Source organism: Plenodomus lingam, assembly GCF_022343315.1.
Source record: "Plenodomus lingam strain CAN1 chromosome Unknown contig_18, whole genome shotgun sequence".
NCBI lineage: Eukaryota > Fungi > Ascomycota > Dothideomycetes > Pleosporales > Leptosphaeriaceae > Plenodomus > Plenodomus lingam.
In genome coordinates this window covers 470,534-498,151 of record NW_027093935.1, presented here as the reverse complement: position 1 = coordinate 498,151, position 27,618 = coordinate 470,534, and the positions used below count along the sequence as shown (strand labels likewise).

Here is a 27,618-nt window from a genome sequence, read left to right as displayed (position 1 = left end):
TACATCGGTTGAAAAGCTTGTTGCGCAAAAGAGCAGGCAGCAGGGGTTGGGAAGAGAGTTGCAAGTTGGAATCAAGTTCATCTACCAAGTCTATGCACAGCACAAACATGTCACGGCCATAGTTCTTCGGTCTTCCAGGTAGCCTTTCCTGGCGTAGAGTCATCAAATGTGTATCGATATCTTCTTCCCTTTGCCGGGTCGCTGAGATCGGTCATCTCGACTTGATCGGGCACGATGATGACCAGTCGGAAGTTTTTGCGTGCAACAGAGTCGTGGAGATCATTCGCCTTTGTTCCCAGCTTGAGGTTCTTCTCATCATAAGGTTTGTCAACGGCCTGTCCTGGAGGTGGGTTCTTGAAAGATCCTGCAGCATGTCAGCATGTAACGCATCACCCAAGGAAAAAAAACAAACACTCCATGGGTAGTATACCTTTGATGCCTGGAGATTGGTTGCCAAAGAAGCCAGTCAGCTCCTTCTGCCAGCTCCAATCCTGCTCCTGCCCACCCTCTGAAAGATGCCTCATCCTCTTCCCCACCTCGCTCTTCACCGTCCTCACTCCACTACTCTCCCCATCGCCTTCAATATCATCCGCAACAACAAAAGCCCGCCCTTTAATCCTCCACTGCGTCCCAGCCTCTGAGATCCAATACACCGCCTCAACAGGACCACCCCCACCACTACCCTGAACCTGACCTTCACTCTCCGCATGCCCCGCACTCGTCGCAAAAATCTGCCTGACCTTCTCCATGCGCACATCCGTCGTAAAGGTAGGACAATCGCTCTCGTACACCCGAGGGTTGCGCTCCGCATCATTGTGCTTGTTCTCCGGCAACTCGGCCCAGAAGCCACGGAAGATGCAGAATCGCACGCGCGGAACAAAAGGTACGGGCGCGCCCGGGGGCGCCGAATCCAGTGTGCCTAGTACAAACTCTGGTGATTTCATCTTGGAGAGGTCTTCGTGGAACTGCTTCCTCCATGGTGCAGGCGGTAGGACGGACGCTTCGGGTGCGGTGGACGACATGGTGCGTAGGAAGCGCGAGAGGCGGCCGGTCGCTGTTCGTGAAGCTATGATGGCTGTTTTGTTTTGAGATTGGGTGAGTGGTAGAGTTGGTAAGTATGATTGATGGCTAGGCAATTAGGAAAGTGTAGTGAATTGGGGGCTTCTGATGGATGGAAAGTGATGTCGTCATGTAACCAAAGCATCACCTCCACAATAGTGCGATTTGATCATCAGAACAAGTTAGCCCAATTCCTCGCATCGGACAGCTCTTATTTTGACATCGTACTGATGGGGGTCTTTCTTTGGCGGAATCTGAAATGTGCTGATACTTCACCTGCATTGTAATGGGTCGTGAATCCATGCTAGATTCCTGATCATCGTTCGCCGGTCTTTCGGAAGTCTTGCGGGGAACTTTGGCGCACAAGTGCAACGCAATCACGCACTCCATCACTCCACCTTGCCCCCCCCCCCCCAAATGAAAAGCATAACCGTTGGCTAGAAACAAGTAATCCCTATACAAGTCCACCTAATTCTCCACAATAGACCCATCCAGTCTGGCCCATCTCAACAACTTGCGAATAGTCCAGGTACTCTTACTCTTCCTAGCACATGCCAGCCACGTCGTACAATCAATCGCACATTACCGCCGAACCGTTTGGCAAGTCAAGATCTGTGTGTCACCCCGTGTAACTTCGATGCAGCCATTTCAAGTGACACACGTCGGCGACTTGAACGACACTCGCTTCGTGGGAAATGAGTAAAGGTGGAGAAAGGGTTTGCTTTTTGGTCTCCCGCGCATGCGCTGCCTTTCTAGAAAGACGTGGTTATCTGGGAATTGTGGGCATGAAGCCACCGCCTAAAATCTATGTACATGTGTAGTGGGAGCGGAGCCACCCGGCGCGCAATGGTCATACGTGCGTTTTGGATTGCTGTACAATCGCGGGAAGTCTATTCTTGCCACGACGTAGTCACTGGCGCTCAAGCCTTCTTGAAGAAACTCGCGATGCTCCCCTGGCCCTTCTTGCCAGCTGGTTTCCCCTTTGCCGAACTGGAAGGCTTAGCTGGTGCGGGCTTCTGTTTCTTGGGCTCCGGCTCGTCTTCCGAGAAGGATTCCCAGACAGTCTCCTCTATGGTCACTTCGAAATAATCAGCGTAGCCAGAAAACGCGAATCAAAGACCACTCACCCAGGTAGCCATCTTCATCTTTGACCTTTTTCTGTTTCATGACGCGTCTGCGGCCACGTCTTCGACCATTCTGAGTCGTACTCGCAGGTGGCGCCGCGGTAGCTGACTGTGAGGCGTCCGGCGTGTCGGCAGTGTCAGTCGGTGTGGCTTCAGCCTGGGGCTCGACCGTAGCTGGCGCAGCTGGCGCATCTGGCATATCTTCGTCTGGGGAAAGTTAGGGTGTGGTACATTATCATTGCAGTATCGGCTCACCATCGTCCTCCATCATCTTTCGCAAACGTTCGGCTCTTTCTTCGCGAGCTTTGCGGGCAGCTTCATTCTTCTCTTCATCAACTTTAACTTCTGGCTCATCATCAGGGTCTCCTTCGTCTTCCGACATGCCTTGCATAGCATCTGTTGTAATTAGCCTTCAGTTGCTGGATGCGAAACTAGGGGCATACCATCTTCAATCGGAGCTGGCGTAGACTCTCTGGATTTCGCTGTCTCCTTGGGCTTCCCCTTTGCCTTTGCGAAAGACTTGAATATATCACCTGCCGACTTGTCCTTCATCATGCCCGGCTTGGAATCCGACCTCTTGACTGTATTCGAATCCGTAGAGGGATGAGATGTTGACTGACCAGAGTTGTTGTCTTCCGAAGCACTACCTCGACGAACTGGGACAACCGTCTCTTTCGATTTTGCACTTGTCATTGGTGTAGTCTTTGCGGCAGGTTTAACGGTCGACTTTGCAGTTGCGGTTGGGGCTGGGGGTGCGTATTTGGCAGTTCTTCGCTGTACATTGATTAGACAAATCATGTTATAGACAGATGGAAGAAGAAATACCTGTATATAGGGGTTGTGGATAGACCCATATAACCTCCACCGCTGCATAGGGTCTTCGTCTGGATGCTCCGTGGTAATTTCGTGGTTGCAAGTCGAAAGAATACCTAAATTCTGGGGGCATTCAGTAAGCCTGGTTCATCCGTGACCTCACTGGAAGCAGTACCTCTATTGGACCGGACTGTAAGCTATAAATATGTATAGACGTCTCGTTGTCGAACTCAGCGCGAGTTTCTACACCGGCAATTAGCCAGCGCATGCTTAAATTTATAGATTACCCACTCTCCAATTCTTCTTCACGCACCAGCACGATGCTGAGCTTCTTTGTAGACTCGACAGCTGGCTCTGCGGCCTCAGGCATGGAACTCATGAAGGGTGAGCTGCGCATGTCAACATCGTCCCCAGTGTGCCCATTACAACCATTGAGTTGTTCGGTCCTTCGCTTCGTGCCGCTGACAAGGTAGGTTGCGTGTACAGAATTGGGCTTCTTCGCATTTTGCTTCTGGTGAAAGTCGAAAAGCATCCTGCATTGGGTCAGCTGTATGATGGTGTCTTTGAACCTGAATAGCTACCATTTGGCTGTGTTCACATTCGTCTTGACAGCCCGACTCAGCAGCCGGTAGGTCACGGGTTTCTGCTCGACAAGTATCCTCGCTGCAAGATAATCTTTGTACTGGACCTCGGACATTTTGCTCTATGTTGTTGTCGATTGTGTTGCTTCCTTCAACCCAGGATCATGACAGTACTTGGGCAGAGCGCGTCGCGGGGCTGACTAGGATTCACGCGTCAAAGTGTGACTGCATGACTCGCACGCCTGCCTCCATTACTGCACAGTCACCATCACCACTACTGTCAGATCCAAACAGGCCCTTCGTTTTTTCAACATGAGCGCCGGCGATGATGACGACCTCAAGTTGCAGCGAGCATCTGCGTCATTACTCTCAGACTTTCGGCAACTGTTACCGCGCTTACTAAGGAAACGTAAGCATGGCTCAGTGGCAGCTCAAGTGCGCCAGCACGTTCGAGAAGGTGACATGCACAAGGCTTGTGATCTGGTAGGAAATGGGCATGCCTAGACTGTACTGTAAGCTTACAGCAATAGATTGAACCCTTTCAAGAAGATCCACAGATCCTAGATACTCACTTGAAATCTTTCATCCCACCATTGGTCGACGCCTTCCTCGAAGCAATCCAAGTAACGATCAAGGATGCTCCTAAAAAGGGCTTTGTACCTCTCACGCATGCTATCTGTTGTATACTGAATGTTTTCTGCAAAGTCAGAGGCGAGAAGGTCATCAAAGGTTTCTTTAACAATGAGCCCCGATATCTGGAGCCTATCCTCAATCACTTGGAGACCTTCCAAGGGCCTCAAGCAGAAGAAGAGAAAGGAATAGGTCAACCATCTATAAGGCCGTGGGTTGAACGCCATATTCTGTTGCTATGGCTTTCCCACCTTCTTCTAGCCCCGTTTCCTCTCGACTCCATGTCTGCTCTCGAATCCTCAGCAGCTACGTCAGAGGCGCTTGGAATACAGCTTCCGGTCGAGAGTCCTGGTATCAGTCTTCGAGTACTCACCATATGTCTTGATCGTCTTCAATCCGCGTCCAAGGAGCGGAGCGCCGCTGCAAATCTCCTCGTGAGGCTTTGCGTACGTCCAGATATGCAGGAGCTTGGATTGCTGCACACAATGGTTGAGTGGTCCCTATCCTTCTTCTCAAAGATATCGGAGGAGCACACCGATATCCATCAGTGTCTGGGTGTACTGTCGTTCTTATCTGGGCTCGTCGCTTCTGCCACCAATGAGGAAATCGGACCTAATCTCGCTGCGATATATCAGTCGTGCCGGAGGATCCTGGATACGCCTGGTCTCGAGTTCGTCAAATCTTCTGCTGTGGCACGCAAGCTTATCATCAAGACATTACGAACAATTGTGATCCACTGCCTGCAAGCGACAACACCACCTTCTGGCCTTGATCCAACGTCAGCTCTCGAAGAAGTCATTGAGTTCCTACTGGAAGCTTTGGCAGACGGTGATACACCAGTGAGATATGGTGCAAGCAAAGCACTCAGCATCATCACACTCAAGCTTGATGCGGAGATGGCTGGGGAAGTGGTAGAAGCGATCCTTGGCTCATTGACCGAGAACGTATACTGGCAGGGCTCGAAGCGCAACTTAAATAGCGTTAACTCATTACAATGGCACGGACTGACCTTGACGCTGTCCCAGCTCTTGTACCGGAAAGCAATATCCAATAGCCATCTTCCTGATGTCCTCAATGCATTATTGCTGTCTCTTGGCTTCGAGCAGCGATCGCCCACTGGTGGTTCTATTGGTACAAATGTACGCGATGCAGCCTGTTTCGGGATCTGGGCTCTTTCCAGGCGCTACTCCACAGCAGATCTTCTCGCAGTAGATATTACAGCGATCCGAGCCTCAGAACACAGAACATCGCTACACGTGCCGCAGGTGCTCGCCATCGAGCTCGTGATTTCCGCATGTCTGGATCCAGCCGGGAACATCAGAAGAGGCTCCTCAGCTGCTCTCCAGGAACTTATCGGTCGTCATCCCAACACGATCGAGGAAGGTATACCGCTGGTTCAAATTGTCGACTTCCACGCGGTCGGCTTGAGGCAGAGGGCCATGTGTGAAGTGGCTGTCATGGCCGGAGAACTACAGGCCCTGTACTGGGAAGCACTCTTTGAGAGCCTGATGGACTGGAGAGGGACGGGATCTCTGGATGCAGATTCACGGCTCTTTGCCGCGAAAGCTGTAGGTCTCCTATCTGCCTCACAGTCTCCAAGCTCAATTCAACGGATGTCGAATGAAATCAAAGCCAGGCTTACTGCTTTGCGACCACGAGAAGTGGAGGAGCGACAGGGTCTCGTATCCGCTCTTGCAGCGCTCGCCAGATCTGCCAATTCGTTGGTAAGCGCCGACCATTGGAAGGAATCTTGTTGTAGTCTGTTAGAACTTTGGAAGCTGTTTGAAAGCGAGCTCAATTTCGACGAGAAAGCATTCATGTCACCAACGTTGCGACCTGGGTTCACAGCATCGTCAATCTGCAACTTGATCGGAGCCCTCGCCGCTATGACTGTGAAGCTACCACAAGAGTTGCGGCCGGAAAAGATCCCAGCACAACAGATCACACGATTGCTCAACCTCAGTCTCGGACGCAATGAGGAACCTGTACTAGACGCAATTTCCGACGCGACGCCGTCTATTCTACAACTACTCTCTACGCTAGAGACCGCTGACCCTGAAGGTGTTATAGCTGCGTGGCTGAACATTCTGGAAAATGAGGCCTCGTACAACGGTCGTCGATGTTCGGGTCAGGCAGTTGCCCTTGGTGCTTCATACGGTACCCTTGCCAGCTGGGGAAATAACACTGCACGAGCCGCGCTAGGAAATCGGATTGTCAAGATACTGACGTTTAGATGCACAGCTGCAGTTGCTGTTGAAGCTCGAACAGTAGCCCTGCGGGCATTGGGCACTCTGTTGAGCGGCAGTCTTGCCGCAAGGTCTTGCGCGTCTACCTACATAGCCATGGACGCAGAAGCACAAATCGGCAGTGCCCTCCATGTCGCTCTCAACGACTACACTATCACGGAGCGTGGAGACGTCGGCTCGCTTGTACGTCTCGAGGCACTCAACACTGTCCGCTGCGCTTGGACATCTGGGAGACTGCAGGACGAGGAAAGTGAATGGGGTCACAAGATCTATGCAAATGTCCTACGACTCTCACTCGAGAAACTGGACAAGATGCGCGTCACCGCTGCCCACGTTCTCCAGCATGGTCCACAGAGTACAAGCAATGCCAACACCAAACTCCCCACCGACGACGTCTCATCCCCAGCCTACTTCCTAGCCGCGCTCCAGTCCCTAAAGCGCGCCAGGAATGCTCGAATCAGAGAAGCAATCAGCACAGGCTACGTCAATTCTGCGGGCATGGGCTCCGAGTCCGTGGTCCAGCATGCTCGCATCGCGCTTCTGGACTTTATCGACACCCTACCTACCTCGAGTACTGGAAATACTTCGACCTCGAACTTCTCTCTCCTCGACTTTGCTAGCTGTCTGACTAGCCTGCTCAAATCAAACCTCGATAACGATAGAGTGCTCCTTCCTTTACTCGAAGTCTTGGCCTTTTTATTCGACATGCAAGTCCTCGAGCGCCTGCAAGACACGTCATCCTTTAGGTCGGTTGTACACCCATCTCCTCCCTCCCTCCCCTTTTCCCACGTCCATCCCATCCCCATTATTCCTTCTCGACTCCCCCCTTCCCCCCTTCCTTCCTCCCTTCCATCACCTCCCCTACCCCTTCTCTCCCCCCACCCATACTAAAACCCCCAGCTTCCGCACCCTCCTCTCCCTCACCCAAAAATCCCACTTCAAATCCTCAAACATGCAGAAATTGCATCTCGCACTCGACATGTACCGTGGTCTTGCAGGTGTGCCGGCGACGCGGCAGGATACGCTGAGGAAGGTGGTGGGTATGCTTGTGCATCCTTTTCCCAAGGTATGTGTGTTTTGTTCTTGTTTGCCTTGCCTTGCTTTGTTCTTTGGCTGTCGGGGTTCTTTGGTGTGGAAGAGGTGCAATGGGTGGCAGTGGCAGAGAGGAGCTGACACGTCTATTAGGTGCGTATCACGGCGGCGGAAACATTGTGGTTGGTTACGGGCGAGGAGGGGCTGAAGAGGTATGATTGGAGTGTGCCGAGTAAGAGCCTAAAGGGGGCGGTGGAGGCAGTGGGGGTGGCCGTATTGTAGGTAAAGTCCGAGTTGGAGCAAGGACGAACAAACAAATCAACACCAAAAGAGACTCGAGTTCAAGTTCATGCATGCCTGTATGTACATGTAACCATTACTATCCATTCAAGTCAAACCCCCGCTCTCCCTCTCCCTCTCCACATTATCGATTCAAAGGCTTTTGAAACTGCGAGCCCGAGCTGATGGAATTATTCTTCTCGCGAATCTGTATGGTGGGTGTCGCCAGCTCATTGTGTTTTGCGGCTTGAATGGCCGAGATGGCGAGGGTGATGAGTGTGAGGATTTCGGCGGTTGCGGCGCCCATGGCTGTGTAAAAGGCTACGCCCTGTGTGGAGATTGGTGTGTTAGTATCCATGTTCGAATTGTGTGCGTGTATGGAGGAAAGGGGTGAACTGACCTGCTCCTCGCAAACGGCGCGGTACTGATAACGCCCGTTGCTGAGCATATGCTGGTGCTCGCACGAGTACCGGCCCAGACTAGCCTTGCTCGCCTTGTCCAACAGATGGAAGACGACCAAGGCCGTAATCCACATGATGACGCCAAAGCTGCCCGCCACAATGCGGTATACATCTCTCGAGCGAAACGGGCGGCGAAACGAGCGTTTAAATGACAGCAGCAGGATGGCGACCGAGGCGAGGAAATTGGCGGCCGCAATGGCGAATAGGATGATGGTGGGAGCGAGGTTGGTGTGTGCGGGCCATACCATGGGTAGCTCGCCTTTGCGCAGGTCAATGTACCGGTTGCCGCGGTAGATTTCGAACGAGTGCATGAGCATGCATACGACGGCGCCGCTGAGCACGATGATGAGCAGGCGCAGGCAGGAGCGCATGCGGCTCAGCCAATGCGCCCGTGGCACGATCGAGAGCTCGATAGACATGGGCAGGCGGAGGGTGAAGGCGCCGCGGTCGCTCGCTGCTGTTGATCGGGTGGTCACGGGCGAGAGCGTAGTCGTGGTTGTGGCCGTGGCCGTGGCCGTGGTCCTTTTGTTGTAGGGTGTCGGTGGGGGAGACGAGGGTGAGGGCGAGGAGAGCGAGGCGGACCGAGAATGCAGGCAATACGTCGTCGTGGTCATACTCCTTTTTTGAGGGGGGGGGGGGAGAGACAGAGAGAGAAAGAGAGAGACAGGGAGAGAGGAGGGGAGGGGAGTGAAGGCTATAGACGCGGGCGTGGCTGGGCTGTGGGATGCGCGCGGCCACCGCTAAAGGGCGTCGTTTTCCTGTCCTGCTCTTCCTCCTGTCTCTCTCGCCGGTTGAGAATGGAGAATCCAGTGGGGGGGAGGGGCACGAGGCGGAGAAGCGGGCTCTCTTGCAGCTGTGGCGAGGCGTCGGCGTGGGGGAGGCGGAGAGAGGCCTAGAAGAAAGAGAAAGAGAGAAGAGGTGTAGTGAGCGGCGGGCGCGGCGGAGGAGGAAAGGATGGCGGTTGCTGCGACATGTTCCGGTGACGGCTGGGGCTAGCGGGATGCGGGCCAGGGGGGGGCGGGGAGGGGGTGCACATGTATACTATGCTATGCTTGATGAGGCTGAGATCGATGAGGGTGCATCTTGCCATGTACTGTACGCACAAGTAGCACATTAGTATCTACCTCTACCTCGAGACTGCGATTCCCCTCAATCTCCATCTCCATCAATCAAAGTCAACTGCTCTAACTTACTCGACCTACTCTATCTACCTACTCTAACTGCAGCATTGCTTGTATCTATCAGCACAAGTCCCCGTCACTTGTACTGTATATAGTACAGTGTTACCCATCGCCCCAAGTTCCTTCACTCCTCCTCCACAGCTCGACTCCCCTCTGTCCCTCTCTCCAGAAGAATCTTTTCCAACGCAGCAATAAGGCTGGGCAAGGCAAGCAACCACGCGCAAAAAACGCCACAAGACACCATACCAGCGCGCCACACAAGCAACGGGCGCCCAAAGACCAAACATTCTATTCCACTCGTCTCATTGGCTCCCTTTCAGCCTCCCGAAATCTCCGCTCTCAAAGGTTTGTACTCTACATGGCACAGTATGTAGAGTAGGTATAGGTAGCATGTGTGTCCTGATTCCCACTGCAAGTCTACCTTTCTGTCCTGCGGTATGTAGGTACGTAGGTAGGGGACCCTAGCCTGTTCCTCAAAACCCCATGACATGTCATCTACAATGGTAATTCCCCTGTTCTTCCCTTCTCGCACACACACCTACAGGTGCATGAGTACAATTGAAAAACACCACACCCCACCATGACAGCAACAGGTAGAGTACGACTATAACCCTCGCGATCCACAACCCTGGCCCGACGACGCACCAACGACGCGCGGCCCTGGAAACACACGGAGCCAATCACCATCTCCTGTGGCGCCAGTGGCGAGCAGGGGTGTCGCGTGTTGGTGTTGGCGTCGGTGTGCTGTGTCACGTGTCGAGACTTTTCCTCCTCCCATCCTCACATCGACGGCCTCGAGTCTCGAGTCTGGACTCTTGGTCTTATTGGAACATGCTGACCCTCACAAACTCTGGGATTGGATATGTATCATGTCAAAGAAGGGGTTAGTGTGATGCAAAGGGACTGTAGCGATAGACACGAGTCATTACGTAGATTCATCCTACACACGCAGTACTACTCACTGCCAAACATTCCCACTTTCACTCCCGGATGCACCATCCACTGCCAAACATGGTCACTTTACTCCCAAACGCTCTATCCACTGCCAAACATGGTCACTTTACTCCCAAACGCTCTATCCACTGCCAAACATGGTCACTTTACTCCCAAACGCTCTATCCACTGCCAAACATGGACACTTTACTCCTAAACGCTCTATCCACTGCCAAATATAGACACTTTACTCCTAAACGCTCTATCTACTGCTAAACATGGTCACTTTACTCCCAAACGCTCTATCCACTGCCAAACATTCCCCACATTCCCACCCTCACCCCCCAAACATGCCCTCCAACCCTCCACCCAAATCCTCCACCCCCTTCCTCTCAACCTCCCACACCTCCCTCTCCCCAGAGGCCCTCATAATCGCATCCAACATCTCCGCCGTCTCATGAATCTGCCCTGACAACTCAACTTCCCCATCCGGCCCCTTTCCCTCTCCACCCTTGACCCTCATCCACAGCGACCCCAGCCCTGCCACCAAATCCCCCCTATACCGCGGAACCCTCGGCCATGCATTCTCCATGACGCTGCGTAGCGCACTCAACGTCATCCTTGCCAAATCTTCATGCACGAGCACAAATGGGTCTCGCAGGATACTCGACAGCAGAGGCACTGTTGCGGAAAGATGTTTTGCAGATTCAATGCCGAGTTCGTGTGTCAGGGTTGAGAGTTGGGAGAGCAGCAGGGTGGAGAGTTGTGGGTAGGTGGTCGGGGTTGGGAAGTGGGTGAGGGGATGGAGAATGCCTTGACGGTAGAGGTTGTCGAGAAAGTGTGTTTTGGTGTTTATTGGCGAGGTGGATGGCGTACTAGATGCATCGCCCTGGGGAAGCAGGTGGGCAAGTGAGAGGAGGGCGGGAAAGACGTTTGACAGGAGTAGGACGGATTCTTGTTTCGGCGTCAGAGAAGGGATGTACGTGAGGAGGGGAAAGAGGGAGTCTGCTAAGACACGGTGGTATCCCGTTCTTTGGAGCAAGTCTGTTGGTTTATTGGACTTCATGGGATTTGTAGGAACAGTAGTGTCTTGTCCAATGGTTGTTTGCTGCATTCGTTGGAGTAGCAGAGTGAGCAACTGACATCCCTTTGCCTTGGACTCTACTTCGGAATCATCAATCATTTTAAGTATAGGAGGCATCAGGAAGCGCCATTGTGCTTCAATCTCCTTCCTATTCAAGGCGCCGATTGACCACGTAAGCAAGTCCAGAACATGGCCATTTCCAGCATCCCTCCACGGCGATGGCTGCCGCGAAACTTCCAGTGCATTTGACGCGGACTTATTCTGTGGGAAGAAAGGTGGGATGGTAAGCTGGAGAAAGTGTGAAGCCAAGCGGGAGGAAAGCTCACTGTCGTTCTTGGTGCCCCGTGATACCTTGACGGCCTCGATAGCTTGGGCTGGATCCGTAGTATCGGGGTTGCGCAGTTGCCATGCCATGACGACATCGAGTGCGTCCTTCATCCATGGCCCGGGCTTGGTGTTGAGCGCTTTGGCGAGATCTGTGCCCTTGAGGAGGGGCTTGAACGTATCTACGTCTTGTACCCCGTGTTTGAGGACTTGGCCGATGAAAACAGCGTAGGAAACAAGAATATCTGTGAAGGTTAGTACAAAGAGCCGATGGTGCTTCGGGGGAGAAGCCATACCCTGCTTGGATGTCCGGTCCAGTACAACCTCGTACAACATGTTGAACAAAACTTGCGTCCGCCAGGTAGGACCCCAGCGCCTTATAGCCATACCCAGAGTGTCTCTCGCCGTGAAGTCATTTGAAGGATCGATTGTATCGGGTCGGCGAAGGCCTTTTGCGCACTGAGCTACGTGATTCCTGATCTCCTCACTATGGCTGAGCGAAGCGGTGATGACGTCGCAAACCTTGTTTGGAGCCTTGAAACCCTCCCGAGCCACAAGATATGCGGCAAACAAGGGTCGCTGCGTAGGTTTTGGATGCGGGATCATGGGCGCATCAGCCCAAGGCATGACCGTCGAGCATACCCAGGCTAGGTACTTTTCATCATCGTTTCGAAGCAAGTTGTCCGGGATCTTGGACGGTATATCGTCAGCCTTGGTCACGATAGATTCCACGAAGTCGTACGCCAACTGAAAGTATGCAGTCTCTGGCTCGCAAGCGAGGTCCCTTGTAGGATCTGTAAAGACGGTGCGATAGAGACCAAAACGATCGATAAGTTCCAGTGCCATACGAGATCTTGGACCTTTGAGCATCTTCTCCAGCTCGATCCCCACGCGTTCTCTGCTTATCTTGATCTTCAAGACATCCTGGATCTCCGGGTTGCCCATGGCCTTGGCTGTCTCGGGTTCGATGGTATAGTCTAGACGACTAGCGAAGCGAATCAGTCGCAAAACTCGTAGTGGATCGTCCTTGAATGTTTGATAGGGCTCCAATGGGGTACGGATGATGCGCGCAGCCATGTCTTCATGTCCTCGCTTTGTAAAGTCTTCGACCTCGCAGGTGTGCAGGTTATAGAACATTGCGTTGACAGTGGCATCTCGGCGCATAGCATCTTCCTCGGCAGTACCAAACTCCATCTGCGGATTGCGCGAAACTTCATTGTACGTCTCCTTCCGTAGGTTGACAAGATCCAGGTCGATTCCCAGAATCTTTGTAGTAGCAGTCTCCAGGTTCTTTGATTTCTCAGGGTTCGCCTCAATCTTGTGCAGACCCGGTGCAATCTTCTTCGTCCTGTCGCTATCTGACAGCTTCTCGCCCTCTGCTATGAGGCCATGTTTTTCAGCGTTACCAGGGATCCTGAGGTACTCCTGCATCTTGAGGCCAAAGTGTTCCCCCGTGAGTTTGTTGATGGCGAGGTCGATGTCATGACTTTCAATGTTCAAGAGCTTATCGCGGACCCATCCTCCCGTCCATCGTAGGATAATTTTCTCGTTCGCGACTTCTTCTGGGACCTGGACGCTGGTGATTTGCTCGGTAGAGGAGCTGCTGCCATCGATGTATTCAGCGACATCAAGCAGAAGCCGGCGTAACTTGGACTCGACCTCGGTCAGTTCGAGTTGGACGGACCCCATATTGGACTCGGTGGACTTGGTTCCGTACGGGTGTATTAATTTGGGAGCCTGAATTTCTATCTTTCTCCGCTTGGCGCTCCGCTCTTGGTGGGTTGGAGAATATGGTGGTGTGGACATGCGAGATGAGTGCAGAGGTAGTAACCAGGAAGAGAAGGGTTTGTTATGAGGAGCTCTGTGGTTGATGGAGCGAAAGGTGGGCGAGTGAATTACAGGCTTCAAGCGCAGAGAAATTGTGGGTGGTGAGGAGCAGCAGCAAGACAAACGGCAGCTTCGACTAGCCCAAGACATGCATGCGCCTGAGTGAAGGAGGGACAGGCAGGTGAAAGAGAAGGTTGGAAGGCTACAGCAAAAACGGTGTAAAGGTGAGTTGGCTTAAAGGAGAGTGGGAGCTGTGGTTTGCATGTCCGCACACAAAATACACACACAGGGATAGTTTGTGGTCAAGGCAAAAGTGAAAGGTGACGACGATGATGGAATAGGTTACCGGTTAGCCGTGCCTCCGCATTCCGTCCACTCACATCTCTCAGCGGCCGCAACCCAACGAACTACGAACTACGGACCACGATGGACGATGGACGATAGACGATAAGACGATTGATTGATGACAAGCCCATTCGAGACTCTCTCCTCCCAACACGCCGTCCATGCAGTCGCCGCCAGGATTCCATACCTACATGCCGCCGACATCTGACTCCCCGCGCGCACTCACAACCACACGGGCGCCCTGCCCACGCCTCCCATGCCGCCGCCGCCCTACGATGTTACGCCGCCGAAACTGCCCACGTACCCAGCCAATATGGAGGCGTCCATGGTAATGCCCAAGCTGCGCGGGCCGCCGGCCACCTCCTCTTCGCTCGCCTCTCTGCCCTATCGCAGGTCCAACCCCAGCCTGTCCAAGCTGTTCGAGTCGACCACGACCATCTCCACCTCCCGTCCCAGCTCTGGCACCGCCACGCCTACGGGCACCGCCGCTCCAGCCTCTGTCTTCTCTCCCGGCTCGCGCCTCAGTGGCATCGGGACTCCCAGTAGCCTGCCCCCCGGCGTCTCGGACCAGTACCGCACCCTGATCCAGCAGGCCTTTGTGCCATCCGTCGCTGTCCTGGCCGATGCTGAGACCGAGGAGCTCATCCGCGGCAAGGGGCTCGAGGGGGGATTGTTGCAGTTGCTGCGGCCCTTTGGCGAATCTGTGCCCGGCAAGGTCACCATCAGGGACAGCAACGGGGCCAGCAAGAGCTGGGAGGACTTTGGCGTGCGCTTCATGGGCGTGGATGATGCCTATGCTGATGTGCGCATGGATGCGGGTAGTCAGAGGAACTCCACGAGCTCCATAAAACGACCGCGATGGACAGGCGGCGATGTGGCTCAGATTGAAGAGTTGGTCGACCGCCACCTGCAACACTCCGAGTTCAATCGCCAGGCCCCGGAGTCAGACTATATGAACATGGGCGAGCCCTCTGTGCAGACTGATAGCACGTCTTCTCCTTTCCACACCCTCTACCTGCGCAGGCTGCTGTCAGGTCTACCCATAGTACCCCATGAGACCTTTTCACATCCTGTGGCGGGCATAATAGCCATCAGCTCACGAAATCCACATCCTATAGAAGAGCTACGACGTCTATACAACAGACAGCATGATGGAGACCTGCGCTTTCCCCAGTGGGTAGAAAATGACTTCCTTCGCTACTATGTCCTGATACATGACGAGGAGACGGGGGATATTGTCAAGTCGAACCAAACATTCGACTCGATGAAGAGACATTTTGGTCTGCATTGCCACCTGCTGCGGCTGAAAAGCCAGCAATGTATACCGTCAGATGATGACAGTGTACGATTGCCAACTTGCGAATGGATGTCAGCATCAGAGGAGCTGGCAGAGATCCAGAGGCGTGGTATGTCTCCCTAGACCATCTGCTGAGAAGACTCCAGCAAATACTAACCATGCTACAGAAACCGCAGACGACATCACCGACCCAACCCCCTACTTCCCCGAGTCAGACATTAGCAGCCTCCGCACCTTTATCCGCGAACTCGTCACTCAATCCATCATCCCCAACATGGAGCGCAGCGTCGCGACCTGGAACGAGCAAATCCTCTCTCGCCGCCGCGGTCTCTCCGGCCGCTTCATGTCCCTTTCCAAACGCTGGGCCCCCTTTGGCAGCTCGCGAAACAGCTCAGCGTCCTCGACCGCATCCTCCAACTCAAACTACGACAGCCTGCAGGGCTTCTACCGCCCAGACGCCCCAGAAGCCATTATGCGCCGCCTCGCCGACTACTGCTTCATGCTGCGCGACTGGAAACTCGCACTCAGCACCTACGACATCCTCCGCACCGACTTCCAAAACGACAAGGCATGGCGGCACTACGCAGGCGCCGCCGAAATGGCCGCCCTATCCGCCCTCATGGCACCCACACCCCTCTCCCCCAAGGCGCGCGCAGAAAACATCGACTCGTGGATCGAGGCCGCCTCGTACTCGTACACGGACCGCCAACGCAGCGCAGCCCCCTACTACGCCCTCCGCACCCTCACCCTCGGCTTCGAACTCCTGCGTCTCCGTGGACCCGGGGCCGCAGACGACGCCGCCCGCTGGGCCACGCGCATCCTCGAAACTGGCCTCGTGGGACCCGTCGGCCACGCACTCATCACCGAACGCATATCCGCCTGCTACGCCATCCGAACCGGCCTCGGCTCCGGCCCGCATAAACTCGGTAGCCGTCGTCGCAAAGCTGCGCTCTGGGCCATGCTCGCTGCACATGATTGGACTCTGCGCGGTAACTCCTTGCAGGCGGAGAAGGCGCTCGACACCGCCCTCGGCCTGTACAATGTCCACTCCGAGACGCGCGAGGGCGAGGTGCGCAGACTGCCGTTTGCAGATATGCAGCGCTTTGTGGATGGGTTGCGGCAGCAGATTTTGGGGCTGAGGATGGCGAATCAGGGGTTTAGTGAGGGGGGAAGGGAGGGGGAGGAGGAGGGCAGGGGGGAAGGGCATGCTGGGGATGCACAGATGGGGCTGGAGGTCGACGAGGCCATGGAGACGTTGGATAGTAGTCCGAGGATGAATAGGAAGAGCTTGATAGGGGCTGCTGCGCCTGTGCTGCGAGACGATGGGTCCTCGAGTCCGACACTGGAGAGGCGCAAGGACGAGTTGGATTCGAGGAACGAAGAAGGGTTTGAATGAGACGAGACGAGATTAGATCATGCGACTTTGGGTCGTCGTGCTTATCTTTTTTTTTCTTATTGTAGATTTTCACAACATGATAGCACGAGGGTCACGAGTCTTCTGAATACATGGCTACATCGGTCACGTTTTGCACAATTCATCATGGATCGATTGAAAGCGGGAAGAATGAGTGGTCATCGTATTCGCGGATGCCCATTCCATACTCAAAAGATCAAAAGGGAGCCTGGAGCAATTCAACACTCCTCTTTCTCTCCCTCTCTCACTGTGTTAATGTAACGCCAAGCCAAGACTGTGCGCAGGCCCAAGCACTTTGGCACCCCGTCGTCATAATGGCAAATGCAGTCATGTAGCCTTTCCATGCTTGTATGCTATGCAAGAAGAAGGAAAATCCGGGAATATTAAGCGCCCATACTATGCATGTAGAATGGTATAGCTCGTGGGGTATCGTCATGTCGTATTGGTATTCGTGCGGTCAATGCAGATTCATGTCTTCAGAGCGTTGGTGTCGTCAACGGTGTCGATGGACTTGGTCGGCGTTGCCGTGTTTGCTTCGGCCGAAGCCTTGCTTGGTGTGACCTCGCTTGGTGTGACCTTGCTTGGTGTGGGTGCTGACACCGGTAGTGGGGCTGGTGTCGAGGACCGCGACTTTACAGATAAATCAATGGGATCTGTTGTACGCAGGCCTCGGAGTTTGATGGTCAGCTTTTGCGGCTTTGCATTCTGCTCCGCCAGTGGAAGTTCGGGGCAAGATTGCTGAGATGATATCAGCCCGCCGTTGGATTCATCTGATGAGCTTTCAGTGCCTTCCGGTGTCGAGTCTGAGTCGAATAGTGGCAATGGTGACCGCCGCTTACGGGCTCTGCTGTGTTGGTCATCGTGGTCTCCATCAATACTCGGGCTTGAGCGCTTCTTGGTGATCATCTCTGATGTGATGTGAACCTGGGGGGGACCAGTGTGCGGTCCGGCCAGGTTGCGAACTGAGGAATAATGCTCCCAGCTCTGGCTCCTGTTAATGCTGGCGTGTGTGAGAAGGTAGTTGGGTTGCTTACATGATATGCAATGTGTAGTGTTTTGCGATGATCAACAGAGGCAGCATCATCATTAGGCACATAGTAGTTGCGTGGTGAGAAGAGGTAGGTGTAGTCAGCCTGCCAGAGGCGAACGTGCACATTCAGGGCCGAAGCGAAAGCGGACACCTCCATGTTATCGGCCCACTCGCCCGGTTGCCCCATCTTCTCGACATGGTCTTCGAATTGCTGCTGCAACTGCTCCTCGGTGTAGTAGGTGGTATCGATACGAGTGTGCAGCGCAGCGGTGGTCTTGCGTTTGGGATTCCTCCGTACGTTGTTCACAGTCATGTACTGACGGTAGAAATCCGAGTTGTCTCGCATGTGCTCAATAGTCGCCGTGCGCAATACCTCATTCATTTCCTGGTCGCCATAGAGTTGGTCGGACAGGGCGTTGAAGAGGCAGTTGCCTTGGGCAGCGTCAGCCTTGGACCAAAATGCAAAAAAAAAAGTTCAATTGGGCTCAGCTCACCGTCACCTCGTATCTGACCGGCATACAGAGCATTGGCCTCGAGTATGGGGAATTCAGGTGAGTTGGCCCGATGCTTGCGTTGCGGCGTCATGGTTGCGGGTGCAGGGAGGGTCGCGGAACAGGAGAAGTTGGTGTATGAGGAGAAAGGCACACAGGCGGGCTGACGCGGGCATTGATGAATTTTGAGTCAGAGGGCAGGTGGAGCAAGCGATGCACAAGGCTGGTGAAGTGAACCACCTTTACGGTGGTGGAGGCTATTTTGCCAGTCGGTGAACGTGAAGACGGAACAGTCGCGAAGGTCTGGGTAGCACTGAGCAGGAGACGGGACCGCAACAAGGATGGTCGCCAAGCGTCCCAGGAACAAACGAACAACGCCCTTTGGCCAAAAAGCAGTCTCAACACCGGGAGCCTGGAAAGTACAAATCAGCTCTGACAAGACTTCCCGAATGCAGCAGACTAGAGAGTGACAAGAGACCAAGGTCTGGAGCAGCCTACAGCCTATGTATACCTTTGAAGAATGCACACACGACGCCTAGAAAAATTTCGACGTACCAACCAGCCTCGGAAGCAACAATGATGTCACGGGCCACAGCGAGCTCCCTACGGTAAGCACCCAGACAGCTAGTCTCTCTCTCTGGGCCCGGTGCCGAAGGAATCCCCGCTGCTGCGATGGGCAACAAAGTGCTTCCGGGTGGACACACAGCCAACGACGCGGAAGTTGAAGATGGGGTGGGGGAAGTTGAGTTTGGGGTTGGGGAGTATATGTACAATAGGTAGGTAGTGCTAGATGATTAGGTAGAGTAGGTAGGGGGAAGCAACGAGGAGGAGAGCCAGCAGGCTGCCCGCACACAACGGGATGATGTGTCAGTGTGGCTGCAGACGGTGAAGGTCAGGTCAGATAAACAAAAGCTCGCATGTGTGTGTGTGTGTGTGTGTGTGTGTGTGTGTGTGTGTGTGTGTGCGTGTGCGTGTGCGTGTGTGTGCGTGTGTGCGTGTGCGTGTATGTGAGTGTTTGTGTATGTGTATGTGTATGTGTGTGTGTGCGTGCCATTTGTCTCGTGCCAGGCTTTTGGGGGGGCCGGCCAGGGCAGGACAGTGTGCCGGCGGAGGGCCAATAAGCGAGTGGGGGGGGGGGGGGGAAAGACTACCAACCCTGTTATGTACCCTGTGTACCCTATCCTCCTACCCTACCTAGCTGGAGACAGACTACCTTGAATGACCCCGCATCATGAGAGCCCAAGAAAAAACATCCTCGTCATCGTCATCATCATCGACAATAACAACATCATCATCATCATCAAAACATCACGAGAAGGGAGTGAGTGTGAGTCAACGCTACAAAGCTGGCGTCAACCTGAGCACAAGTATCACGCCCCACCCACCGTACCTACTGTACCGGTACCTAGTAGATATACCAGAGAGGCTGCAGACTGCAGATTGCAGTCATGGCCTCCAACGTTGCAAACGTGGTCGTGGTCGGGTAAGAGCTCACAACTCACACTCCTTTACTACCTACTCTACTGTACTGTACTCTGCATCATACAGCCATTCTTGTTGCCTCATCATGATTCCTCGCAGCCCTCGCCATCAACATGGACGCTGATGCATGTTGTCAGTGCCGGCGTTCTGGGTCTTTCTACTGCTTTGGCCCTGTCCAAACACGACGGGCTCAACGTCACCGTCGTGGCAAAGCACATGCCTGGTGACTATGACATTGAGTATGCATCGCCGTGGGCAGGAGCAAACTTCTTACCAGTCGGCAAGCCAGGCTCGAAGCTGCAGGAATTCGAAAAGGCAACATGGCCGGAATTGGATAGAATGTGTCGACAGCTTCCTGAAGCAGGCATTCATCACCAGGTGACGAGGACCTATGGCAGAAAGAAAGACGCAGGCACGGCTACAGGCCAGTGGTTCGAGGAGTTGACCAAGGAGGATGCATGGTTCAAAGACCTTGTCCCCAATGTCCGTTGTTCTTCCCACCCCCTCTGCTTCCCCTCCATTTCCCCTGATAGCCGTCGTCTCCATCGGCTTGTCTGATGCAGGGCGCACGCTAACATGTTCTTCAGTTCCGCCTTCTTCCCAAAGAAGAACTGCCTTCAGATTGTGATACTGGCACAGAGTTTACATCGGTATGCATCAACACAGCCATCTACCTGCCCTGGCTTCTTGGGCAGTGTGTCAAAGGTGGAGTCACCATTAAACGAGGCATTCTCTCCCACATTTCCGAGGCTGCAAGTCATCATCCCTCGGGCCAGGCGCATGTTCTTGTCAACTGCACTGGGCTTCTGGCCTCGACACTCGGTGGCGTACTGGACACAACCGTATATCCAGGGCGCGGCCAAGTCGTGCTGGTGCGAAATGATCCCGGGGTCATGGCCACGGTCAGCGGTACGGATGATGGTAGTGAAGAGGCTACCTACATCATGCACCGCGCTGTAGGTGGTGGTACGATCCTGGGCGGCTGCCTCCAACACAATGCATGGGAGTCTCAACCTGATCCCAATCTTGCACAACGCATCATGCAACGCTCCATAGATCTGTGCCCTTCACTCGTTCCCAAAACAGGAAAGGTTACCGAACTCAGCGTCATCCGCCATGGTGTCGGCTTGCGACCGATGCGCAAAGCAGGCCCACGGGTGGAGAAGGAGAAGATTGGCAACGACTGGGTGGTACACAACTATGGACATGCTGGCTATGGCTATCAGAGCAGCTGGGGATCTGCATGGGAGGCAGAGAGCCTTGTGCTTGGAATCGTGGAGGACACTGCAGCTCGGGTACCCAAGGCCAAGCTGTAGAGAAGGTAGTCACTAGAGCCATCGTCGCTCACAAAGATTTTCAAACATGGTTGCTGTGTCGAATGCAGTAGTGCATTAGTCTGAGGTATATAACAGAACATGTGGGAGCCCCGGAGGAAGTGGGCAGGTACCGGTAGGCGGTGAGAGAATTCTGCCAAGTTCAAATTGCCAAAAAAAAAGGCCCTGGCAAAGTGGTCCCCAGGGTCCCGGACATGTTGATATTGATTGCGCCGCCGGAGTCTGGGGTGTGATTGTGTGGAGAAAGGCCGGTTGACCTGCATGGCTACAGATTGACTGTGGTAACCTGTACTCTAGTACAAGTACGTAGAGTACGGGTAAGAGTGTACAGACTTAGCACACTATGGGACCGTACCTGCAAAAACCCGGCATCTCAGTGGCCGGCGGCGATACCCAACCCCACAAATGAGCGAATGGAGGGTGGGTTGCTTACCTACGACGCCTAGCGGCTCTAGGCCCGATGACCGGCTTTCATCATGGCTCAAAGCAGATTTTTGAATTTCTTGACTCACCCAGCAAAACACACTTCCACCGTCTTCAAATAAATATCCGCCTGTGCCCTCCCTCCCTTCCCTCTTCGAACCTTCCCACCTTTTCGACATCACGTCCAATTGAGCCAAACATGTGTGGACCTTGCAACCCCGAGTCCAATGGCCAGGCCAATGGCACTAGCAACGGCAATGGCTCTGCTGCTGCCACGGCAAATCACGAGGGCTTCACCAGCGTCAGGTCGTCGCATAACCCTCACCCCTCGCACAAGAGCCCCTACCAGCCCGTAGGCGACTTCTTGTCCAATGTCAGCCGCTTCAAGATTATCGGTACGTCAGCAAACCTGTCCTCACAACCTGCCCTTGCCCTCGGCATGCATGCGCAATGGGAGAGGCACTGCACTACACTGCACTGCCTCATCGGGAAGGAAATTCAAAATTGCAAGTGCGAGAACGCAGAGCGCTAACTTCGCCACGCAGAGAGCACACTACGAGAAGGCGAGCAATTTGCCAACGCCTACTTTGACACAGAGGCCAAGATCAAGATCGCACGAGCACTCGATGATTTTGGTGTGGACTGTACGAAATGCCCTTGTCCATCTTACAATCCACAGACTCGACGCTGACCACTGGCTCCGTAGATATCGAGGTGACCAGTCCCGCTGCATCCGAACAGTCAAGAAAGGACTGTGAAGCCATTTGCAAGCTCGGAGTAAGTTTCCGAATGACGCCAGTGGCATTCGAGAAAAAGCCCGCTAATCATCTGCTTTAGCTCAAGGCCAAGATTCTCACTCACGTACGATGCCACATGGACGATGCCCGAATCGCAGTCGAGACCGGTGTTGATGGGCTCGATGTCGTCATTGGCACCTCGAGCTATCTGCGCGAACACAGTCACGGCAAGGACATGACCTACATTAAGAACACGGCACTGGAGGTGATTGAGTTTGTCAAGAGCAAGGGCAAGGAGATTCGCTTCAGTTCCGAAGACTCGTTCCGATCAGACCTCGTTGATCTTCTGTCCATCTACAGCGCGGTAGACAAGGTCGGTGTCGATCGGGTCGGTATTGCTGATACGGTCGGCTGCGCATCTCCTCGGCAAGTCTATGATCTGGTCAGGACTCTGCGTGGTGTCGTCTCTTGCGACATCGAGACTCACTTCCACAATGACTCGGGCTGCGCTATTGCAAATGCCTACTGTGCGTTGGAGGGAGGTGCGACGCATATCGACACCTCGGTGCTCGGTATCGGCGAGCGCAACGGCATCACACCCCTGGGTGGCTTGATGGCCCGCATGATTGTTGCGGACCGCGACTACGTGCTAAGCAAGTACAACATTAAAAAGCTCAAGGAGCTAGAAGACTTGGTCGCCGATCTCGTCGAGGTCAATATTCCCTTCAACAACTACATTACTGGATTCTGCGCCTTCACCCACAAGGCCGGCATTCACGCCAAGGCCATCCTCAACAATCCTTCGACGTACGAGATTATCAACCCCCAGGATTTCGGCATGTCCCGCTACGTACACTTTGCCAGCAGGCTTACAGGATGGAACGCCATCAAGAGTCGTGCGGAGCAGCTTGGCCTGCAGATGACGGATGCGCAATACAAGGAGTGCACTGCCAAGATCAAGGCCATCGCCGACATCCGCAAGATTGCTCTGGATGACACGGATGCCATCATCAGCACTTACCACCACAACTTGCACGCCAAGGAGGATGTTCCTCTTCTACCTGGCATGACCGCAGAGGAGCAGAAGAAGTTTGACGAAGCCGAAAGGGAGCTCAACGGCGAGAAGGAGAAGAGGCAATTGGACGCCAAGGCAGATGCGGATGCTGAGGTGCCTGCCAACAAGAAGACAAGGACTGCTGTTGTTGCATAAAGGATTGATGAGCCACGTAGGGAAGTGGGGTCTACTGGCGTTTTGCACGTTTCATTCCTGTATTTTGGGCGGGGTTTTTCTTTTCTCTGGCTGTCTCTGCATCTCCTGTTTCATCAAAATGTTGTCGTTGTCTGATGCGCTTCGAGAATTGACGAAGCCTCTGTTGTACCCAAGAGCAAGGGCTACGCATATGAATCCAAAATGAGAAACCGATTTTTTCGCCTGCGTCTGAACAGGTGATGCTATGACAAAGGCAAGTAAGCAGCAAGTGCAGCTGTGTAAGATGTCGTGTTGTTCATCGCGATCGGTCACCAGGTTGGAGGCTGCAGACCCCCGCGGACTTTACAAACGAGGGGCTCGCACGTGAGCTTTCCAGGGTCCACCTGCAACTACGGGCGATCGGCCAGAAGTTTAGGTTGCCCGTAAGCATGGTTTCTACTTGCCGCTCAATATATACTCAACCTTGGTGTCTCCTCTTCGGCTTTCGCTACATACTCCCCCTTCTCTCTTCTTTCTTTTTGACAAGTTACTCATAGCCACCATGAGCTCTACCGTAACGGTGACCCAGCAACCGGCGATTACGGCCGAAAATGTATTGCGACTGTTCCCCGAAGTCAACACGAGCCTCATCGGAGGCTCTCACAACTCGGCTACAAGTGACAGCGCGCTAGAGGGTTATGATGAAGAGCAGATTCGTCTCATGGACGAGGTGTGCATCGTGCTGGACGATAACGACATTCCTATTGGCAGCGCCACCAAGAAACTCTGTAAGTGATCATGGCCGATCTGACATACGTCCAATCTTGAACTCGTGCTCGTTTCGCGCGCTCTCAGCACCATTCACTGACGCAGACTAGGCCATCTGATGGAGAGTATTGACCGAGGTCTACTGCATCGTGCTTTCTCTGTCTTCCTCTTCGACTCTCAGAACCGACTCCTTTTGCAGCAGCGCGCGACCGAAAAGATCACGTTCCCGGACATGTGGACAAACACTTGCTGTTCACACCCACTAGGTATACCTGGCGAGACCGGCGTCGGACTCGAGGAATCGGTGCAGGGTGTACGTCGTGCGGCGGTACGCAAGCTGGACCACGAGTTAGGCATCAAAGCATCCCAAGTCCCCATTGACGACTTCAAATTCCTTACTCGGATACATTACAAGTCGCCCAGCGATGGCAAGTGGGGTGAGCATGAGAGTAAGTCTATGGTTAGCCCTCGAGCTGTACAGAGTACTCACAGTCCCTTAGTCGACTACATCCTCTTTATCAAAGCAGACGTAGACCTTGACGTGAACCCAAATGAGGTCCGAGACTCTCGTTGGGTGAGCCAGGATGATCTGAAGACCATGTTCAAGGACAAGTCCCTAAAGTTCACGCCATGGTTCAAGCTGATCTGTGAGAGCATGCTTTACGAGTGGTGGAACCACCTTGACTCAGGCCTGGAGAAGTACATGGGAGAAACTGAGATTCGACGCATGTAACGGGGAGGCCGCATGACCTGTTACCAGAAATGACAAGCACTGTGCCGCATGCCTGCTCACTACGCTTTCTGCCTTGTTTGTAATGTTCCAAGGCCTGGGAAGACATTCTCGGCCAGACCCGCTCGCTATATCATAGTGAGGCAACCACTGCAATCTTGTTTACATAGATATCAGAGGTGCTACTGGACTACAGTCATTGATCAACGTTGATTCCCCACGCCCGCAGCCGTCGGATGCAGTGGACCCGTTGTGCGTGCATGCGCGTCTTGCTCTCCTATCATTCGGCCGGAGACGATAGTCTACAGAAGCCAGCGCCCCGCACCACCCCTTTGTATGTATTACGAATAGTGCTATCATTCATATGGAATGCCGACTATAAGCACCCGTAAGCCGATGGATGCTCTAGCCATTAGTCTTGCTTCAGCTGTAACAGAGCTTGTCCACACAGCTCCTTGAATGTGTAGACAACCAAACTACACTTGGCTGATTTGGGCAAGGCCAGCCGAGGTATCACCCCCTCAACGTCTTACCGGACGGCACCCTATGCCTTCAACAACCAGGTGCTTGCCCAGGTAACCTCTGCTTGCTGTGCCACAGACCCGGCTTCCAGGATGTCTTCAGCCATGTTCAGATGCCACATGGATCCAGCAAGCGTCCGAGTCGGATCGGACCGAACATGATGTAGAGAATCACGACACCAAAAGATAACGGGGGGAGTGCACGTCAAGCTAGTGGATCGATACAGAGATAGATCCCGCTACAAGGTACAAAGTACGTCAAGCATGGCCTCCACCTCCATCTGTATGGCCTGGTGGGCCGATCAGGGTAGGGGCGGAGTGTATCATGGCCCCCGTGTCCTCCCGTCTGTGTCCTCCTTCAACGGCATCACGCTGAGCTTACCGGTACCTCGTGCATTCGTCCATGGCCATTCTTAGCTTTGCACCAACCATATCTCGGTGACTATCCCACCCCCACGTACGTCCACATTCCACTGCAGCTGGACTTCGCTTCACAACCTCTTACGCTACACAATCGCTGCCGCCCTACGTTGGCCAAGCATCGTACAGCAATCCATAATTGATCTTGTGACAAGTCCTCCGACGAGTCAAAAGCAAGACGGATTCCTTTATAGCTAAACATCGACATCCACCAGTTCATAAGTCCGAGACAGCGCATCGATAATCGCATCTATCCACACAATTTAAGCAAGAAGACCTCGTCGGTCCTCCTTCTATCATCACATCAACCTCGCAAAGGGAGCTCATCTAGCCCACCCTATTGATGTCGGTTGATTCACGACAAGCCTTCACCTCCCTACGCTACCCATCTCGAGTCGAATCCGTCTCGAGATCGCAGCTCTCTAGAGAACAGACAGGAGATAATACGCGCCCAGCTGAAACATAAAGCAGCAAGACAAGATCTGTGAAAGGTATATGATGAGCAACGGCAAACTATGCTCGCAGGGCTCTTGCTTGGCCCGATAATTGTAACTTGCAATCAGAGACTAATCAGCACACAGTAGCCTTCTTTTTCTGGACTGACGGTCTTTTCAAAGATACAACAGTAAAGACAAAGATCTAGTTCAGATCAACGACTAACCCGCTCGCCTATCAGCTCGCCTGCAAAGGGCTATTCACGCTGGCTTACTCGACTCAATCCATAATCAAACGAAGCGGCAGATCCCACCTGAATACTAGTAAAAATCCACGTCCACAACCGCAATCATGGCGAAAACGTTTGCTCCTGTTACGCCCGTCGCTTGCAATCACGTGGAGCCCAGGTCCGCCGTGAAGTCTCCATCTGCTTCTTCTGCCGTCAACAATGTTTCCATGTGCATCAGCGATGTCACACCGGCCAGCTTCAAGATTCTGAAGCAAAAGCCGACATCTATGCCTGCCACGGCCACGGCCACGGCCACGGCCACAGCCACAGCCACAACGGCCACTGTTGCTGCCATGCCTCCGCTCACCGACGGCGTCCGCGTCGTTACGGCTGCGGAGTACAAGCAGGCGGCACTGTGTTTGGCAGAGGCGTTTGCCGAAGATGAAGTAGCCATGTATTTTATCGATGTGCCAGATCGTGAGCATTGGACTAAAGAACAGAAGTGGGCGCTGCATGTTGAAATCATGGAATATGTCACTTATGCTCATATCCTCAAGGGACTCGTGACTACGGTCGGAGACTTTGAGGCCGTAGCACTATGGTATGTTCTCCCTCCTCCTTCTCTTCAAAACATTCCCCTACTGGAAGTCGCAATCCCCACACACACAACCACATCTTACATGACATCGTCCCCAACTGACCTCCCCATCCAGGATGCCCCCAGGCCAACACACCGACTCCCCCCTCACCCTCCTCCGCTCCGGCCTCTGGCGCCTCCACTACCGCCTCTCCCCCGAATCTCACACCCGCTTCTTCACCGAATTCCTACCCCTCCTGCACACCACCATGACGCTCGTCCTCGGTCCCCGCCTACCCCAAACCTGGTACCTCGTCTACCTGGGCACGCGACCGGGCGCGCGCGGCCGCGGCCACGCCCGCACCCTCGTCGAGCATGTCACGCGTGTTGCGGACCGCGACGGCCGGCCCTGCTATCTCGAGTCGAGTAATCGGCGGAATCCGCCGCTGTATCGTAAGTTTGGGTTTGTGGAGAGGAGGGTGGTGGTGTTGCAGCGGGGGAGTAGGAATTTGGAGCTTGATGTCATGGTTAGAGAGCCTGTTGGGGGTGGGGGAGAGAAGGCGTAGTGGGTTTGAGTAGGTGGTCTTGTTTGGATTTTGGTGGGGAGCGGGGAAGGAGATGG

General features: G+C 53.9%; 14 protein-coding genes across 14 annotated transcripts; 7 read left to right on the top strand and 7 right to left on the bottom strand.

Moving 5' to 3' along the window:
• Positions 1 to 110: 110 nt before the first annotated feature.
• Positions 111 to 1,022, bottom strand: IAQ61_003611 (uncharacterized protein; the record flags this gene model as incomplete). Its single annotated transcript, XM_003837113.2, has 2 exons — positions 111 to 364; positions 431 to 1,022. 2 exons carry the CDS (start codon positions 1,020 to 1,022, stop codon positions 111 to 113), a joined length of 846 nt encoding a protein of 281 aa, XP_003837161.2.
• Positions 1,023 to 1,905: 883 nt separating this feature from the next.
• IAQ61_003610 (uncharacterized protein) lies at positions 1,906 to 2,148 on the top strand (the record flags this gene model as incomplete). Its single annotated transcript, XM_066096033.1, has 1 exon — positions 1,906 to 2,148. One exon carries the CDS (start codon positions 1,906 to 1,908, stop codon positions 2,146 to 2,148), a length of 243 nt encoding a protein of 80 aa, XP_065953909.1.
• Positions 2,149 to 2,565, bottom strand: IAQ61_003609 (uncharacterized protein; the record flags this gene model as incomplete). Its single annotated transcript, XM_066096032.1, has 2 exons — positions 2,149 to 2,390; positions 2,466 to 2,565. The coding sequence occupies 2 exons, from the start codon at positions 2,563 to 2,565 to the stop codon at positions 2,149 to 2,151; spliced, it is 342 nt and encodes a 113-aa protein (XP_065953908.1).
• A 23-nt stretch (positions 2,566 to 2,588) lies between these two features.
• IAQ61_003608 (uncharacterized protein) lies at positions 2,589 to 2,981 on the bottom strand (the record flags this gene model as incomplete). The annotated part of the gene is made up of 1 exon (XM_066096031.1): positions 2,589 to 2,981. The coding sequence occupies one exon, from the start codon at positions 2,979 to 2,981 to the stop codon at positions 2,589 to 2,591; it is 393 nt and encodes a 130-aa protein (XP_065953907.1).
• A 298-nt stretch (positions 2,982 to 3,279) lies between these two features.
• On the bottom strand, positions 3,280 to 3,580 carry IAQ61_003607 (uncharacterized protein; the record flags this gene model as incomplete). Its single annotated transcript, XM_066096030.1, has 2 exons — positions 3,280 to 3,528; positions 3,578 to 3,580. 2 exons carry the CDS (start codon positions 3,578 to 3,580, stop codon positions 3,280 to 3,282), a joined length of 252 nt encoding a protein of 83 aa, XP_065953906.1.
• A 291-nt stretch (positions 3,581 to 3,871) lies between these two features.
• Positions 3,872 to 7,767, top strand: IAQ61_003606 (uncharacterized protein; the record flags this gene model as incomplete). Its single annotated transcript, XM_003837111.2, has 4 exons — positions 3,872 to 4,060; positions 4,108 to 7,199; positions 7,354 to 7,519; positions 7,639 to 7,767. Coding segments are annotated over 4 exons (3,576 nt in total), but the record flags the coding sequence as incomplete, so codon positions are not given.
• Positions 7,768 to 7,909: 142 nt separating this feature from the next.
• On the bottom strand, positions 7,910 to 8,839 carry IAQ61_003605 (uncharacterized protein; the record flags this gene model as incomplete). The annotated part of the gene is made up of 2 exons (XM_003837110.2): positions 7,910 to 8,092; positions 8,165 to 8,839. The coding sequence occupies 2 exons, from the start codon at positions 8,837 to 8,839 to the stop codon at positions 7,910 to 7,912; spliced, it is 858 nt and encodes a 285-aa protein (XP_003837158.2).
• A 1,837-nt stretch (positions 8,840 to 10,676) lies between these two features.
• IAQ61_003604 (uncharacterized protein) lies at positions 10,677 to 13,873 on the bottom strand (the record flags this gene model as incomplete). Its single annotated transcript, XM_066096029.1, has 2 exons — positions 12,044 to 13,873; positions 10,677 to 11,992 (listed from the first exon to the last, which is right to left on the bottom strand). The coding sequence occupies exons 1-2, from the start codon at positions 13,722 to 13,724 to the stop codon at positions 10,677 to 10,679; spliced, it is 2,997 nt and encodes a 998-aa protein (XP_065953905.1). The 5' UTR covers positions 13,725 to 13,873.
• Positions 13,874 to 14,175: 302 nt separating this feature from the next.
• On the top strand, positions 14,176 to 16,612 carry IAQ61_003603 (uncharacterized protein; the record flags this gene model as incomplete). The annotated part of the gene is made up of 2 exons (XM_003837108.2): positions 14,176 to 15,325; positions 15,384 to 16,612. 2 exons carry the CDS (start codon positions 14,176 to 14,178, stop codon positions 16,610 to 16,612), a joined length of 2,379 nt encoding a protein of 792 aa, XP_003837156.1.
• Positions 16,613 to 17,098: 486 nt separating this feature from the next.
• Positions 17,099 to 18,245, bottom strand: IAQ61_003602 (uncharacterized protein; the record flags this gene model as incomplete). The annotated part of the gene is made up of 3 exons (XM_003837107.1): positions 17,099 to 17,614; positions 17,665 to 18,092; positions 18,155 to 18,245. The coding sequence occupies 3 exons, from the start codon at positions 18,243 to 18,245 to the stop codon at positions 17,099 to 17,101; spliced, it is 1,035 nt and encodes a 344-aa protein (XP_003837155.1).
• A 1,124-nt stretch (positions 18,246 to 19,369) lies between these two features.
• Positions 19,370 to 20,949, top strand: IAQ61_003601 (uncharacterized protein; the record flags this gene model as incomplete). Its single annotated transcript, XM_066096028.1, has 2 exons — positions 19,370 to 20,116; positions 20,221 to 20,949. 2 exons carry the CDS (start codon positions 19,370 to 19,372, stop codon positions 20,947 to 20,949), a joined length of 1,476 nt encoding a protein of 491 aa, XP_065953904.1.
• A 478-nt stretch (positions 20,950 to 21,427) lies between these two features.
• On the top strand, positions 21,428 to 23,601 carry LYS1 (Saccharopine dehydrogenase; the record flags this gene model as incomplete). Its single annotated transcript, XM_066096027.1, has 4 exons — positions 21,428 to 21,785; positions 21,936 to 22,034; positions 22,097 to 22,167; positions 22,228 to 23,601. The coding sequence occupies 4 exons, from the start codon at positions 21,428 to 21,430 to the stop codon at positions 23,335 to 23,337; spliced, it is 1,638 nt and encodes a 545-aa protein (XP_065953903.1). The 3' UTR covers positions 23,338 to 23,601.
• Positions 23,602 to 25,427, top strand: IDI1 (isopentenyl-diphosphate delta-isomerase idi1). The gene is made up of 3 exons (XM_003837104.2): positions 23,602 to 24,104; positions 24,195 to 24,533; positions 24,585 to 25,427. Exons 1-3 carry the CDS (start codon positions 23,879 to 23,881, stop codon positions 24,815 to 24,817), a joined length of 798 nt encoding a protein of 265 aa, XP_003837152.1. The 5' UTR covers positions 23,602 to 23,878; the 3' UTR covers positions 24,818 to 25,427.
• Positions 25,428 to 26,541: 1,114 nt separating this feature from the next.
• Positions 26,542 to 27,562, top strand: IAQ61_003598 (uncharacterized protein; the record flags this gene model as incomplete). The annotated part of the gene is made up of 2 exons (XM_003837103.1): positions 26,542 to 27,020; positions 27,133 to 27,562. 2 exons carry the CDS (start codon positions 26,542 to 26,544, stop codon positions 27,560 to 27,562), a joined length of 909 nt encoding a protein of 302 aa, XP_003837151.1.
• Between the last annotated feature and the right edge of the window lie 56 nt (positions 27,563 to 27,618).

What these genes read in the sequence shown, in the direction of transcription:
- IDI1 (XM_003837104.2), top strand. Translation starts at nt 23,879, where the DNA reads ATGAGCTCTACCGTAACGGTGACCCAGCAACCGGCGATTACGGCCGAA. An exon ending in CAGCGCCACCAAGAAACTCT is followed by an intron (nt 24,105 to 24,194) that starts GTAAGTGATCAT and finishes GACGCAGACTAG; the next exon opens with GCCATCTGATGGAGAGTATT. An exon ending in CAAGTGGGGTGAGCATGAGA is followed by an intron (nt 24,534 to 24,584) that starts GTAAGTCTATGG and finishes ACAGTCCCTTAG; the next exon opens with TCGACTACATCCTCTTTATC.